Source organism: Trichogramma pretiosum, unplaced genomic scaffold (assembly GCF_000599845.2).
Source record: "Trichogramma pretiosum strain Unisexual culture from Peru unplaced genomic scaffold, Tpre_2.0 scaffold4, whole genome shotgun sequence".
In the NCBI taxonomy this organism is placed as follows: domain Eukaryota; kingdom Metazoa; phylum Arthropoda; class Insecta; order Hymenoptera; family Trichogrammatidae; genus Trichogramma; species Trichogramma pretiosum.
Genome location: NW_019641688.1, coordinates 2787753 through 2805417, shown reverse-complemented (window position 1 = coordinate 2805417; position 17665 = coordinate 2787753). Strand labels below are relative to the sequence as shown.

Genomic DNA, 17665 nt, shown 5'->3' with positions numbered 1-17665 from the left:
AAAGATATGGCTTACGAAAAAAACAACACAGACTACCTGCGTGCGCGTGTTTATTATTCCATTAACCCCTCGAATAATTAGTAAAATATATGGGAGAAAAAGCTTCATAAGGAATTTCGTCATTTCGGAGTTTCTAACGTTATAATTAAGTAATACACTTGCCGCAGTAGCAGAATTATCATGAGCGCTTATACAAATATAAAGAAAATTTTATCATCGAATTAGATGAAAAATGGAATAGAAGGTTAAAGCGAGCGGCGATGGCGTCAATCTTAGCCATTGCTCCTTATACATTGCCCAACTTTCGAGATCTCGCGACTTATAGAGCTCCGCTATATGTATGCGACTCTCGTCTACTCGTCATTCTCCGGGATTCTAGACGTCCTTGGGAAGCGCAAGAGCACACACACAGCACGAGCTAGCGAGAGAGAAAAAGCACGCCGTTTAACGAGAAAAATAAACCGACGATCGTTTACCCGACGACGTCGTCTCCTTATAACACAAAAGCCTGAGTAATACCAAATTCGTCCGAATAACATTCAAACATTCTTGATAGTTGTATCTGTCTCTCGCTCAAGTTCTCGAGGAGCGCTACTATGCACAGGCTATAAAGGCATGTTGCGGGTCGTGTCTGTTTTTTTCCTCGAGGCAAAAACCTTCTCTCTCTCTCGCGCTCGGAACGATATTACGCATTTGACTCGCAGTTTATGCGTGTGCTTGTGTGCGAATGTGCGTGTGTGTGTAATATAGGTAAAGGAAAAAGTATATAAAAATGAAAGAGACAAAAAGGCACAAGAACAACGAGCACACGGAGAAGAGCCGAGAAAAAAATAAGAAGAAGAAGGGGGAAAATAAGAAAGAGAATAGTGGCGCATATAAAACGTAATCGACTCAACGCGCTATGTGTATGCTCTCGTTTAACGTGTATGTGTCCGCCAGGACAGTGTAGTATAGCGCGTAGGATACACACATATATTTTTCGCCGGCCCGTACGGTGGAAGCTTAATAAATAAGAGGAAGAAACTAAATACAAGCACGCACGCACGTGGAGGGGAGAGAAACGTATTATTACCCGGGCGCGCGCAAAGGGGCTGGGAAAATTCGGCCACTGCCGAAACTCCAATTCGCTCGACTCTCTTTTACCTATATATAGGTATACGGTGTCCTATAATATGACCTTACCTATAAAGGCACCACAACAGCAGCAGCAGCAGCAGCAGCAGCAGCAGCAGCAGCAGCAGCAGCGGCAGCGGCAGTAGAAGCATCAGCAACAGCACACGTGTATAGAGGGGAATGCGTATATTATGCGTGTGTGACCTCGGATCAAGATTCCCTCATGTGCGCTGCTGCTGCTGTGCGTCGTCGAAGCTTTTATAATATACGTTCGACGTATTCGAGGGGGTGTGTGTATGTGAGTGAGAGAGAGAGAACCCCGAGGTCTATGACCTCACGCAGGAACAGACACGTGTAACTCCGTACAGTACTGCGTCGTCCCTTATAAGACTTACCAACTTTTTTTTTTTTTTTATTTCGATGCCTAGTAAATTCAGCGAGTCCTGCACGCGCGTGCAAAAAAAAACAATGCCTCGTCGTTGCGGCCGTCGTCGTCGCGAATGCAACTGAATATATGCATACAACGTACATGCGCTCGAGTAATTCGATGCTTGACATTTTCCAACGAAAGACCAGAAAATCCAATGAAGGTGCTCTCCGCGCTGCATCGCATAATTTTGAGCCTGGACGGTATTATTATTATTATTATTATTAATTATTATTATACGCCGCTGAGCGAGACTTTGACGAGACTCTGGGAATAATCGCTGGCGATATATGCCGCAGAGAGCGAGAGACGGAGTGGAGAGCTGCTGCGGGATTTCGGGCGGATCGAGCTGCTGCTGCTACTAGGTCGAAAGTAGGGCGAAGGGGGTCGTTTGCGCAGCTGGTTTTTCCGATGTGTCTGCCTGTACAGGCTATATACCTATATACCTTTATACATGCAGGAGGTAGTAGCACACGCGGTCGTCGGGAAAATACTCGCTCTCGCGCAAATTCGACGTGTATGTACGTGTGCGTTGAGAATGTATGTGTGTGTGTGGGGCGAGGGGGTAGCTCGGCTCCGCTCGCAGACTATGGCATATATATACATGCACAAGAGGCGAAAGCAGGTCGTCTCTCGCCATCGGCATTACATATACACGTACAGTGCACATTTGCGAGCTACTGCTGCTACTGCTGTTGCTCTATATGTAGTACATTCCTATTCCGTCACAATGTGTCGTGCGGATCGGGCCAAACCCAACACACAACCCCCCTCTTGGCACTGCTCTCGCTCGCCCTTTTTTTCTTTACCCAATTCTCTCGCTCTCGTGCGAGTGTGTATGTGTGTGTATAAATTTCCGCTATATTACGAATACAGTACCTAGCTGTTGATTCGCGCTTTTGTGCAGTTCAATTTACTGGAGTTATCCCGCTATATACAACAGCGAGCAATGAGCTGGACACGTCCGTTTTTCCCCGTGTCGCTGTCGCGTCATCGAAAAATATCATCCCTCGGAAGGGCACGAATGTTGGGTTTTTAATAAATTCCAATGCGTGACTGCGTTAAAGCTCCAAAATGTCGTGGTCACTGCGAATTTGAGCACAAAAAAAGCGCAACCGTACCAAACTCGCACTTCGATGCGTCATCTTACGATATGCCGCATTGTTTACGTCGCATGTCTCATTATGTATCCAATATAAATACGCGTCCTCATACGCGTTTTATACATATACAGAGAGGGAGAGAGGAAAAAGACAGCGACGACAGCGGCGTCGAAATGCTGCTGTTATATCTATATCTCTGTATGTATAATACTGCGTCGAATGGTGGTAGTGTATACAGTACGTATACCGCGTGCTGCTGCTCTCGGCTGGACTTGGCTAACTTTTGCGAGAGTCTCAAGTCTCGTCGTCGTCGCAGTCGCAGAGATAAATAAAATTCACGGCGCGCCAGTCCGCCGTCGCCACTCCGACGAGAGAGTAAAAGAGAGAGAGAGAGAGAGAGAGAGAGAGAGATAAGCGCGTGACACGTTGTCTTCCTCTTTCTCTCTTTCACTCTGTACGCGTGTTGCATGTATATGTACGCATGCACATGCACACACGAAGCTTATGCGGAGCTATATATACACCGCGTGAACGTGCACGCTGGAAATTGCAGCTATATCTATCGAAGTGCATACAGAGAGAGAGAGAGAGAGAGAGAGAGATACACGCACACATACGATTGCAGTCGGCTTCTCCTCTCATGTACCACGAGCGAAGCGCTTGTGCAGTAGCTAACAGCAGTACTACTACTTCACGCACACGCACACGAGGCAAAAAGTCGACGTGCACACGCACACGTTTATATTATACGACGAGCCTGCGTATGCAGCAGCTTTATACGGAGCTGCAATGATGCAGGGAGAAGCAGTGCAGTTTTGCAGGCGTGTGTGGTGATCCGCCAAGAGTAACAGCAGCGGCAGCGAGCGACTCGCCTTATGTACGTGTATGCGTGCGATACAACATCGAATGCACGCAGCATAGGTTTACACGCACACACAAAGACGCGCGTCAATGCTTCTGCTGGCTTCGGCTGCTGCGGCGGCAGCCAAGCTCGACCATATACCTATACGTGCATCTGTATAGATGCATTTACACTTATAAAAGCTGCATGTACGTGTGTATGTGTGTACGAGAGAGAGAGAGAGAGAGAGAGAGCGAGTATGCGCATTACCGCCGCTGCTGCCGCTGTCTGTCTGACACAAGCAGCCGCGCGTCGGGAGCGCGCGCTCGCTCGCCTTCCGACACAACAACAAGTCTTTCGCGTACGTGTACATAACACAAACACAGACACTGACAGCCGCCAGGCCAGCGACTGACAGTCTGTGTATATGTATGTATATATGCGCGAAAAGAAAGAGAGAGAGAGAGAGAGAGAGAGAGAGAGAGAGAGAGAGATCGTGAGCGCGCGACACATACATAAATATACACACAAGAGTTGGCCGCCGCCGCTGACTACTACTTTACTTTGCGGACTTGGGACTGCGGCTATATAATATACCAGCAACGCGCAGTGTGCTACATTACTGAGGCGCGAGCGAGAGAGCTCGAGCTCCGCGAGACACACAAGACCAGGGCCAGGGCACATTTATTATCATTATTATTATCATTATTACGTGTATATATGCACGCGCTGCAGCATATAAAGAGTATAACGGCGAGCTGCTGCTAGTTGCTCCGACTTTGCTCCGCTGCTGCAGCAGCAGCAGCAGCAGCAGCAGACATTCTGGGATCGATCCGCTCGCGTAATATGTATGCTACCTTTACTTAGCTCTCGCGTAATGTACGCCTAGAAAATATGGTCTGCCTAGAGTATAATCATCTTTTTTTTTGTCGAGCTGCCGAGCGAGCTCAAGGTGCGTACTCAAGGTGCTCCGAATCATCGCGCATCATGAGATAACATTTTTATTCCATATATAGCGTTACGCGCCCGAAACGCGTGAATACTATTTCACACGATTAAGCTTATACACAATTATTATGTGTAGTATTTGTGTGCGCTCATAACCGGAGTAAGAGACGGAGAGAGACACAGCAGCAGCAGCAGCAGCAGCAGCTCTCTCGCAGTAGCGGAGCACAGCGCGGCAACATCGATTCGCACTCGATCGGTTGCATGCACACATACACTTACACACACATACATGTGCAGCACGGTGCATAGCGTAGCAGAGCAGCATACTTATATAGCGCATAAAACAGTGTGCCTAGTATGTGTGTGTGCGCGCAGCGGTGTAAAGGACCCCCTACTCGTACAAACGCATATACACATACACACGCACACGAGTGCAATGCAGTGCAGTGCCTGCTTCTGCTGCTGCATATCGTGCAGACGCTAGCCAGACTTTATTGCACTTACTGGCTGCTGCGCGCGACGCGACGACACCACCACCACCGCCGCCACCAGTACCCACCGCCAGCCAGCCAGCCAGCCAAGCCAGAGAGTATATAGTAGTGTATATATACGACCAGGCAGCACCAGCGCCCCGCGCCGCCACCTCCACACCACCGCACCACTACCACCGCAGCGCAGCACAGCAACTCTGCACGACTCTCTCGTCGTCGTATAATATTGCGCGCGTTGCGAATATATATGTGTATGTAGGATATATACCTATATACACCGCCAACGCCGTCGCCGTCGTAGCCGCCGCCGCCGCCAGCCGACGTCGTCGTCGTCTCTCTCTCTCTCTCTCTCTCTCGTCCGTCTGGTGAACTTCTTTATGCGCCTGGCTGTAGTCTGCTAGTCGACGTGCGTCCACCACTGCAGCAGCAGTGCCCCTGCGCTCTCCGTTATTATAGTAAACACGTACATATAGATATACAGTAGATTCGCACACGCGTACACGTATAGAACGTGTGCATATATACGGTAGTGCAGTGAGCTGCATCACTGCAGCAGCCGCCGGCCCCCCGACACAACGCACGCTGCTCTTTATAGATAGAGATATATATATGAGTGCGGAGCATCGCAGAGATCTATTCGCACGCGCGAGTTAAATTATGACCCGTGTGCAGCAGCAGCCGAAGCCGAAGCAGCAGCTCAGCGCAGCGATACAGAGAATATATTTGCACGCACTGCTGCAGCCTCTGCTGCTCTAAAAAGCGCCAAATAAACCCCGCGTTCGTTGAAAAAATGTAGCGCGTATTATTTCATATATATTCTTCGCCCGCGCTTCATCTCGTTGGATGCAGTTCGCGTTTGCAGCAGAATTGACGTTGGTGCTCTGCAACAGCAGCGGTACAACACACGCTGTACTCGATCGATTTTCGACGATACATTTTGCACATCGGGGCGCTCTGCAGAAGAACAAGAAGAACAAGAAGACGAAGAAGAAACGATAGGAAAGAAAAAAAAAAAGGAGAGAATAATAAACGGCTATAAGTGGTGCTCTCCGTATAGTGGTGTTGTTTGCATCTCGCAACGCTCGACTGCGTCTGCTTCTCTCGCTCCCTGTCAGAGTATATACGTGCAGAGGAGCACAGTGCCATAAATAGTGTAGGTGTGTGTGTGTGTGCATATATTTTGAAAATTCAAATTTCAATGCAGTATTATATTTATCCCCCCGAGATGTAGGCCTGCTACTGCTGCAATTTCTGTGCCTGTGAGTGCGTCGTCGTCGTCGTCTGTGCATACTACTGCATGCACTGCAGTCTATATCGCGAAGTGCATTTATATACGCACACAGACGTACATACATACATCTTTCTCTCTCGCTACTACTACTCGTCGAGGAGAGTAGTAAAGTGCTGCTACTCGCAAGAGAGCACGACTCACCGTTGTTCCGTGTGCTTCGTTCGTTGTCGTCTTTATATATACTGCTGCTCCGTTGCCGCCTCGGCTCATGCTACTGCCAATGTGCATATCTCTATAATATATACCTATGTAGCAGCAGCCAGTAGAATTTATCTATATATACGCGCGCGCGAATATATAAACATACTCTCTGTACACAGTACACACATACACACAAACTCGTATCAAGTACATCCAGACGGAGACGAGCGCGCGGAGCACAGAGATTCTCGAGCTTCGTCGTCGTCTTCGTCGTGTGTGCTGGTGTGTCGAGCGAAAAAGAGAGAGAGAGAGAGAGAGAGAGAGAGAACGACAGCAGCAGCAGCAACGTCGGCCCCTCACGACCTTCGAGGACGCGCGTCCGCCGTCCCCTCCTTTTATAATACAAGTTCTCACTCTCTGCGCTCTGCTGCTGCTGCTGCTGTTGCCGCTGTGCTGTATAGCTGCGGCTCTCTTCGCTCTCTCTCTCTCTCTCTCTCTCTCTCTCTACTATTTGCGCGCCCGCTCGCTCATCAGACTCGCTCGGAATCGCGCGCAGAACGGAGCGCGGCGGCGTACATAACACGGAGCGCAAACTACTACTACTACCTTGCTATATATACATATACACGCGCACACACATACACGTAAAGATACAATGGCCAAGAGTCGACTCTGCGGGGCCGTCGCCGCCGCCGCCACCGCCACCGCGCCGCGTTATAGCAGTCTGCAATAGCGGCACGGTATACAGTACATATGTGTGCGTCGCTGTGAGAGAACGACGACGACGTCGTCTACTCACAACAACAACCAAGACGACGACGACGAGTGTGTCTGGTGTGTTCTCTTTTAAGCTGCTACTGCTCCGTCGACTATAAGTAGTATGCTGCTGCCTCGCCGCGCGCGCTGAGCTGCTGCTGCTCCGACTTTTGTATTATATACTTTTTTGCACGGTCGCGGCGGTCTGCGTCGCTCTGGCTTGTTTTCGCAAACTGCGCTGCGCCGCGCGCGTGTTTTCGTCGCTGCCGCTGCAGTGCACTACTACTGTGCTGAGCTGCAGTCGTCGTCGTCGTCGTCTCTTTTCTCTATATAAAACGTTGCCTGCTTATATTCTGTGCGACTCTTAACTCGCTCTAAATGCTCGAGACGAAGAGCGACGCAGCAGCAGCAGCAGCCGCAGCAGCAGTAACGGAGAGCGACCTGCATGATTTTTATCGTCGTATTTTCGATGCGGAATTAGCTGCTGCAGCAGCAGCCAGTCACAGTTATACTCGTTGCAGCAGTAGCAGAATTAGTAGCAATAGCAGTAGTCGTCTGCAAATGCAGCTATCGCGACGCTCGTGTCAACGACTGCACTTTTCCCCGTCAGTTTACGATATAATACTGCAGTGAAATTTTTTTAATAACTCTCCTCGTCGTGTTCATTTTATTCTGTTTCATTTTTGATAAAAAAAAATTAATTGTGTGCTTTTCGTGTCGAATTGCAGAGCTCTGTCTACAAGTGCAGCGCAGCAACAACAGAAGCAACGGAGTTGTGTGCACAGTAATGACAAAAAGTTGTTTTTTTCTGCCAAATACTAAGCAGTGAGAAATGTGCACGCGCGATCATATTGTTATTCCGTGCGTGCCTCCAAGCTGGAGATGAGAAAAATGTGTCGTTAAAGCGCCTCATCGTGCGAGCGCCGTGAATCTCTCGCACTTTGCATAAGCGCGTGTTTGTGTATTATACAAGTGTGTTTGTGTGTACAAAAGTGTGTGTGTATGTGTGTTGTGTGTGTGTGTGCAACAGTCAAATTAAAAAGTACGAATTTATATGTAATTCGTGCGATATACATGGCACACGCGCACGTTTTCACGCACTAGCAAATATACATATATTACAAATTACACGTGCCCGTGACAAGAGAAACAGTGCGCGCGTTACACCAAGTGCTCGTGCTCTGCAGTGCTTGTGTCTGTGTGTTTGAGTGTGTGATATGCACGTCACGGTGCAGCAGTCAAGTCTTCCGTCGTTGCAGTCGTGTGTTGCAACGAACGACGTGAAAAAAAAGTGACATTGACTCCAAAGCAGTAGCAGCCGCCACAATGAAGACTGATCATCACCATCACCAACATCACCATCATCATCATCACAATCCGCACGTCCAACGACCGAACGGCGCCGACGAGCCACAGCCGGTCGACTCGTCGACGTCGCCCTCCGCCTACAACACGCCGCAGATCAACAGCGTCCTCAAGAAGTTCAAGATGTCGGCCTTGAAGAGCCTGCAGGGCCCGAGCTCGGCCATCTACGCCATGGACTGCAAGACGGCGGCGCTCATGTATCACGAGTCGGCGGCAGCCGCCAAAGCCGCGGCCGCGGCGGTGGCCGCCGCAACGGCCTACGCCAATTACGGGGTCGTCGCCGCGGCGGCCGCCGCCACCACCACCACCACCAACAGCAGTGGCGTCATCGGCATGCCGCCCGCGGCCATGACGGGCGCGGCCTGCTCGCCCGGGCCCGGTATACTGCTGCCCGAGCCCATCAAGCCCGTGGTCGGCTTGGCGCCGGTGCCGCCGACCTGTCTGACGACGAGCGCCGCCGCGACGGTGGTGCCCACGACCACGGTGCTGCCGAGCAAAAAGCAGCAGCAGACGGTGACGTCGACGACGCCGACACCGGCCTTGTCGGCTTCGTCGGCCTCGTCGTCGCCGCAGCCACTGAAATACAGCAAAGACGTGCTGAGGCTGAGGCCGCTGATCGACGACGCGGACGACGATCCACCCGATGCCATGATGAAGGTACGTTCGAGCGTTGTCTTTCTCTCTCGAGAGTCGCCTACTTACTCCCCGCGCCCGCCTGTCCACCCGCGATCCTCGTGCTCTCTCGCGCGTGTACACCTGTTGCAGTGTGCTCGATCATTCGTATATTATATGTACCGGGGCCACGACCGTTTCGAATTTCCAAGCTATACTAAAAATCCTCGCCGTGTTATATTCTGTTTACGTATTTTTGGAGCAAATTCCCTGGGTGTTTACGTATACAGGGTAGAGAGATGCAAATGCCGAGCGAACAAAAAAGTGCCAACTCGTGTCTCGAGTTGCTTTCTGTGCTGTTTTTTTTTTTTTTTTTAATAATTTTTCGCGAAAACTTTACAGCTCCGTCATTGCCGCTTAGCTGTACTGTTATCGTTGTTGTAGTTGTTTATGTTGTTTGGTCGCGCCTAAAGAGCATTTCCATGTATGTAGTACGCGCTGCGTCTTGCGCGACTGTTATAATATGCACCTGTCAAGCCGAGTAGCCGCAACAACAACAACAACAACGACGACGACGACGACCGAATCGGTGTAGTGGCGTTCAAACGACGCGCCTCTCGCGGCTCGTATGAAGTAAAGTAGTCTCCTTTATATTCGCGGCACGGTCTCAGTTTTTCAAATTAAAAAAGTAATCGTTCGCATTAGTTTGGATTATTATATGTACGTATGTGTACATTACGGAGCGAGACAAACGCGGGCAATTCTCGACGCAACGGCGCGACGCCGCGTACGACGTCGACCTCGTTCGATTATCGCGTCCGCGTCCTCTCCGTTGCTGCACTATATGCTCGCCTTATATTATGCTCAGTGTGTACACACTTGCGAAAGCTATTTTGCCCTCACGAGATATATTATAAGTAAATGTAACGAAAATTCCTTGCTCGTGCGCATACATGCGAATACATTTAATCGCCGTTAATTCGCGCGAATTAAGTCTAATCCCGCGCTGATAAATGACGATTGATCGAGGCTACCACCTGCCTGCGCGCTTTAATACGTTACAGATTAAATCCTGATCTCTATATAGCCGCGTACCGAATGGCTTTTCATTTCATTTATTTCTTTTTTCCATTTTATTGCAATCGATCGTCGTCCACACACACACACACACACAGGAGCGGGAGAAGAAGCACCACTTGGAGTTTCCGATTCCGATCCTGTCGGCGCCCGACAAGCACTGCTCCGCGCACGGCGAGACGCTGCTCGACGGCGACTACATATCCTGCTTCGTGGTGGGCGGCGAGCGTCGCTTGTGCCTGCCCCAGCTGCTCAACACGGTGCTGCAGGACTTCTCGATCGCCCAGATCAACGCGCTGTGCGACGAGCTTCGAATCAACTGCTCGCGCTGCACGAGCGAGCAGCTGCAGGAGCTCAAGGACTCGGGGGTGCTGCCCGCCGGAGCCTCGAGCTGCGGCCTCATCACCCAGACGGACGCCGAGCGCCTCGTGGGTGCCCTCACGCTGGCCCAGGAGTCGCCGACGCCCCTGTTCGCGCTGCGAAGCGGCGAGCCGAACTCGCTCGACTTTCATCATCCGCATCATCATCATCCTGGGCATCTGGGCACGAGCGACGTGCTCAATCGCATCAGGCATCTGAAGAAGGAACTGCTGGAGCGCCACAACGTCGACGGCATCAAGCTCATACTGGTGCATCACCGTTGCTTCGGTCGCGGCTACGGCTTGTTCGATATCGAGCTGTTTTTGAGTGAGGACTCCAAATGCGTGCAGTGCATCGAGTGCAAGTACCAGATGCAGCCCAAGCACTTCGTGCGGCATCGGCACGGCAAGCCCGAGAACTTCACCTGTCACTGGGGCTTCGACTCGACCTCGTGGCGCAACTACCTCATGGCCTGGGACGAGGACGATCCCAAAGTCGAGGAGGCTTTCGAGCAGGTCAAGAAAAAGAGGTTCGACATCAAGCGGAAGCTCGAGGTGAGTTTGTGTGACTCGAAATAACACCGTTACATTTTTATACACTATCACCTGCGCCTCAACTCGGATTCGGAGCAGCAGCATCGCGAGAAGCAACAACAGCAGAAAATCGAATCAATATTTGAGGAAGATATAAGCACGAAGTGTATCGAAGGGGAGAGTTGGAGAGGGAAGAGGGAGTATAATCGTGTTTACACGCATTAATTTACAATCGTACGTAGCGAATTTGCAGCGCATCGAGAATTGCAAAGCTAACACGTCGATTTTTATCCGAGCGCGCGCGAGAAAGAGGAGAAAAAAAAATATCGACGCTCGAGTGCAGTCGCGAACCTAACGTAATTTTTTTTTCACCTCTCTCTCTTTTTTTTCACTTTGTCGCGTCAAAGTTCATAGTGGTAGTAAACGTATATCTACTTTGACGGAAAATTTAATCTCTCTCTCTCTCTCTTTCTCTCTCTGTCTCTCTCTCTGCGTCACCACCAGTGCCGATGCAAGAGTAAAAAAAAAGAGACAGAGAGAAAGAAAAAGAGCCGTGTGACCTCTCTCTTTCGCGGTCTGTCTTCGTCTATATATACAGCACGCTTAATACTATAACACCTATCGATCGAGAGCCGCGCCGGAGATATTATCTATCTAACTGGATCTGCTTTTGTGTGTGTATGCTCTGTGAATCGCTTATAATTTCGCAGTTCAGTTAAGATAATTTCAGAGTCATTGAAGATAGCGAGGAAGTTCTATGCTAATAACGTAAAATAATACACAACCAATTTTGAAATTTAAAAATTTGATATTTTTTCTCCATGAACTGGTACATCAAATGATAGTTGTAATTATGCTTTAAAAATTAAAAAATCATCAAATTCAAAGATTAAAAGAATATTATTTTTTTAATTTATTGTAATCTTCTATAAGTTTTATTCGCTAGAATTTATTTCTTAAAAACTAAAAAGATTTACTTTTACCGGTTAAATTGTTTATTATTGACTTTTCCATAAACACGTACTTTTTTATATCACATAGTGGTTTATTCGAAGCGATAAATTTTTTTTCACCGTGACTTTTTTATGCAATAAAATGTCACGGTGAAAAATTTTATTTCCATGAAAAAACGTATGAGAACTTAATACTTGCATTTTTTTTCTATATAAAATTGCATTTCATCGACTCTCTTGAATCTCCTCAACGATCCAAAGTCGCAATAAAGAACAACTCGTATGTTTGTCTGAGTTTCGCAACGATTTTTATTTTGTACACACGCGTGACTTTGATCCGATCTGCTCTTCGCACTTGGTATATTACATGCGAGTGTAATATGTGTTCGATAACAAATCTAGTAAAAAAAAGACAGAAAAAAAATTGCTGGACTGGCCTGGAAAAAGACTGAATAACGCGACAGCTATATGCAATTTTTTTTGGTCATCACACCGAAAGAGAGAGAGAGAGAGAGAACGATAGAATGAGCAGAGCGGAGCATCGAACGGGTTCGTATAAAATTAACCGCGTCAATCGATACGTCGAAAAGTTCATCGCACTTGTCGTATATAAGCGCCGAGGGGCTACTGCTGCTCCACCTTTTACACATACATGCGGTGCATGCATATATATACGTATATATAAGCATTTACAACGTATACACTTATGCACAGAGTGAATTTTCACACACACACACACACACACACACACACACACACACACACACACACACACACCTCTCACGAATCTTTCTCGGTCAGTTGAAATATTAAACGAGAACCTTGTGGATTATTTTTGCAGCTGGATCCATTCCAGCCGATCAAGAAGCCCAAGCTGCTCTCGACGCCGTTGCAGAAGGACGAGTCGGCCTCGCCGACCCCGCTGGGGCCCGCTTCTTACGGCCCTCCCAACGGCGCCTATCCTCCCATTTACTACAATTCGCCGCTCGCCGCACAAACCGATCCCGAATCCTACGTGAGGATGGGATGGGCACTGCTGGAAATGGCGACGAGAGAAACGTCGGCTTTCCGACCTTGGAATTCAATGATGGCTTCCAAACAGAGGCCTTGGTGAGTATTTAAAACGGAACGCGCGACAGAAGCAGCGACAGTCGTCGTTCTTTTTTTTTTTTGCGCAAAGGCGAAGGTCACTTCACGATTAGCTTATCGAGTGTCCGCGATGGCGTGTTTTCGATCTCGCGCGCGCGCGCGACATTATATAGTTGAGACGCACGGACGCACGCTGTACTACGTGTGTGCGTGTGTATACGATAAATAAATAGCCTCGTTATCGAGACTTTTCGGAGTATATAGTATACAATAATCTCGAAACGCACACGCACTTAGCCCCACATAGTCAGTCGCCAATCGACTCGACACTTTTTTTACCTCTCGAGTTTTCCTATCCAGCTCGTACTACCGTATATTAGCCGTACGCGATGTTTTATTTTAATTTTGCCTCTTTTCTTTCCCGTTTTTTTCTTACTTCAAATACAAATCGTACCTAAAGCTTAAACGCTCGCAAGCGCACGGCACGACTTTTTTTGGTCGTAACGATCGTGTGTCGGCTTTATATTTATAAATAGAGTACGGTAATAGACTTTGTTTTCTATATGTATAGTCAGTCTTATGTGCCCACGCGGTTGGCCTGCATGAACTCATTATTCAGAAATTCTGATCGGTCATTCATAAGTTTTTTTCTCTTCCTTTCATCGTCTCTATGTATATTATGTACCTATCCGCGCGTCCATCCGATACATTATTATATTCTATTTATAACAGCGCGGCGCGCGATACGCCTTCGCGTGCATTAGCCTCATATTTAAAAAAGCACGTGCGAATAAATGCAAGCTGCGGCCGGTGTGCTCGCGCATACACACACAAACACACACTTACACGTACACGACTTTAATTGTATTCGCGTCAGTTTCTGTAATAGCGACCGCAAGGTGGTCACGCCACTATGACCATAGGCAGAAGCGCGCGCGAGAGAGATGTGCACCGCTGCCGCGAGCCGGGGCCAAGGGAAAGAAAATAGCGTACATATAAAATACACCGCCACCGCTGCCGATGGTCGAGGGAACGAGTGAGCGAGAGAGAGAGAGAGAATGGATAGAAAAAAGTGTGCGATTCCAGTGCATCGAACGCGATGGTTTTATTCAACGTTATTGTTATCATCCTCATCAGCAGCGTGAAATTTTTTTCATTCCTCTCTCTCTCTCTCGCTCGCTCGCTCTGTGCACTTGCGCTCGCTCATCCGCCGCCGCTTTACTCCGCGTTATAGAGCGCTTGCTATACTGTACATATAAAGCCATACAATTATTTATTCTCCCTCTCGCTCGCTCGGGCTATATCTTTTTTTCTCTTTGCAAAAGGCTCGCAAAAGAGTCTTTGAGCTTTTCGTATAATAATGCCGAGCCGTAGCGCGAAATGAAGGCACTGAGCGAGTTAATTGTAATCGCCCCAGCGCGAGTGCGAGAAAAAAAAAGGCCGTTCGCATAACGCACCCGCAATACGATGCGCATAGAGTCATGTGCATTATATTTTTGCTCATAATATGCCCAGGCGTTTGCGAAAAACACCCGCATTTTACGCACTGGTTTTTTTCTCGACGATTCATATAGTAAATTTTTGGCATGAAAAATTGCTTCTTAAGCACGTTTAAATTGAGCCTGGTTCATTGTTTCTCGCAGCTCACCGTGTGTGCCACCGTATCTCAGCCGAGGACCACCTGTACTTCAGAATCCCGAGAGGGTCGTGCCTGTATCCGAGTGGGAGCGCTTCGAGCCGCATTACCAGCCTAACGTGGCTCTGGCACCGGTCGTGTCGACCACCACGTCACTGCCACAACCACCGCCTCCTCCGCAACCGCAACAACAGCATCATCATCTTCTGATATCATCGCAACAACAGCAACAACAACAACAACAACAACAACAACAACAACAGAGTACCAATCACAATCGGACAACAGCGACGACTCTGTCGACCACGCTGACGACGGCAAAAACCGAGCCCGCGGCATCGGCAGCGGCTGTTGCTGCCTCCGTTGTTCGGAGTAGCAGCACCGAACAACAGCGAAGGGACGAGGAGACGATCAAACTCGAAAAGCAGGACGTAGCAGTCGTGGAGGCAATGGACGTGGTCGACGACGACAACGACGACGACGACGACTGCGGCAGCGAGATCGAAGTGACTGCCGTCGATCTGAGGGACAGTGGTACAGCCGCCACCACAGCCATAGCTGCCAATGTTGTTGTTGTTGACGCGGAGCACAAAATCAAGTCACATCTTAGCGATGCCGAAACGGTACGACGAGTTCTCTCTCTCTCTCTCTCTCTCTCTCTCTCTCTGTTTCTCCCTCATCGATTCGCAATATCCTTTTTGCGAGTCGATGCAGTGTAGTAACCACGTTTTATATACCGAGGCTAAAATTCAATCTAGCATTCATCGCAGCTTCGGATCTTGACTTCGCGCAACGAGCACGTCTCTTCGTTCTCGCTCATTTTCTCTTTCTCTCTCTCTCTCTCTCTCTCTCTCTCTCTCTCTCTCTCTCTCTCTCTCTCTCTTTCTCTACGTCCCTCTCGTGTAGAGCACATTGGCAGGCCTATAACTTCACCTTCCTTCGACGCGCGAGAGCTATATACACGTAGTCCGTGTCCTTCGCTGTTTTCTGTGATCATCCTGCAGTGATGTCGGCATTCTTAGACTTCTCTCTCGCTCTCTTTCCTCTTGCTGCTGCAATGTGGTGCGCTGTGTACGCGTGTGTATGCGCTCGCTGCAGAGCCGCCACCGCGCGCTCTCTTCTCTCTCTCTCGTATACTTCTTTCCTCTCGCCCTCTCTTTTCTTGCCGCGCGCGCTCTGCTCGCCGCCTGCTTCGTCCTACTCTTCAATCTTCATAGAGCGAAGAGAGCGTGTCAGCGAGCTGTATCATTCTCTTTTTCCTTTTTCTCTAGCTCGCGCGAGCGCGCGTGCGAGAGAGCTGCCTGCAGAGATATCATAGCCCTCCGCGCATGCATATATATCCCACACTAGCACTTACAGAGAGCCAAGAAAAGAAAAACTCTATGTACCTACATCTCTCTGTGTCCATCCGCTCTCTCTCTCATTCCTTCTTCTACTTGCTCGTTTCTTTTTCTACTTTGTATTTTTGCTACATCAGACTTTTTTATACATGTACCTTTCCAGCTTAAAGCCTGTTTCTCTCTCCCTCGCTCACGGCGTGCAAACTATTGCATCATTCATTTCCTCTCCGAAGTAATTCATATCGCGCTGCTGCTGTTGTACAGCGCAAAGCGGCGTATGATTTATATATGTGGCTTGACGATAATTTACTTTTTTTTACTTAGCCGACGCAGCTCAAGCGAGAATCGGCCAAGGAATCGACACCGGAGCCAGACCGGGGTGACGCCACGTCCCCGGCAAAAGCCACCTCGACGACTACCGACTGCGATGCCGCTGCCATGCCCACGACCGTCATTACCATAAAGGACGAGGCTGCTCCTCCCGCTACAGCAGCAGCTTCTCCACTCAAGCTGCTGTCCACGTCGCGATCCCACTCGAGATCGGCCCTCGTCACGCCGCCAACGTCGCCGCCCTCGCAAATCTGCAAAGAGGAACCCCAGGAACCGGTGGCGTACAACAACGCGCCGCCGTTAACGGAACATCCTTGCTCGCTCGCTCAAATGGTTGCGAGTTTCGAAGAGCGATTCGCGATGCTCAAACCAAAACCCGAGGTACGCGATGCAGTCAGAGACTTTCTCGATCAATTGCTTCTCCGTGATAAAGAGCTACCGAAACGGATCATCAAGCGAGAAACTGACAGTCCGGTGATGCTCAACAACACTCATCACAAAGTCGACGGAGACACGTAGAGCTGAGGTGCAACGATCGAACAATTGCCGTTTAAGAAGAGGTCAACGGTGCTGCCCTGGCTCTGACCTTCCCCTTTCCGAGATTCGATTTTTTAGCCGATAGAAGGTGAAGGAATAACGATTCACGACCATACACGGCCTATTAAAATTGTACATTTTTCCCACTGATTCGAAATAATGCAGTGCATTTTCATTGGCTATGTTAATGGCGAGAAAAAAAATTACATATACGCCGTTGCTGTGCTTGCGTATACACCGAATTAATCAGTGTAACGGTCTGGGAGCTATCGTGCGATTTTCGATGTACCGCGAGGCTCAACGATATGTGCCATGACGACATTGAGAAAACGACGAAAATGACGTGCGATTATTTTTATTTTTTTTCTGTCACTACTTTGCTACGCTCGGCCAATCTGTTGCTCAAGCCTTCTCGATTACCGTTGTAGAGGGCCGCTCCGACATAATCGGCTGAACGGGGCAAACTTATTAATTAAAGTACAAAAACCCTAGGTGCTACGTCATTACGCTAGGTACATTATGTGCGAAAAAATTTAAGATTAATTTCGAGCGGACTCGAACGATAGTAGGCGATAACGTTTGGTATTATTGCCATGTGCTCTATACCGCATAAACATGTAAAAACGTGTGTATGATATATATATATATATATATATATATATATATAAATACATGTACGTATGTACACGTATATGTATTTATATTATAATAAATATATATAA

General features: G+C 48.7%; 1 protein-coding gene across 1 annotated transcript; it reads left to right on the top strand.

Moving 5' to 3' along the window:
- Positions 1–5304: 5304 nt before the first annotated feature.
- LOC106656024 lies at positions 5305–17624 on the top strand. Its single transcript, XM_023461606.1, has 6 exons — positions 5305–6076; positions 7840–9133; positions 10264–11079; positions 12853–13121; positions 14744–15359; positions 16401–17624. Exons 2-6 carry the CDS (start codon positions 8438–8440, stop codon positions 16923–16925), a joined length of 2922 nt encoding a protein of 973 aa, XP_023317374.1. The 5' UTR covers positions 5305–6076; positions 7840–8437; the 3' UTR covers positions 16926–17624.
- Positions 17625–17665: the final 41 nt, after the last annotated feature.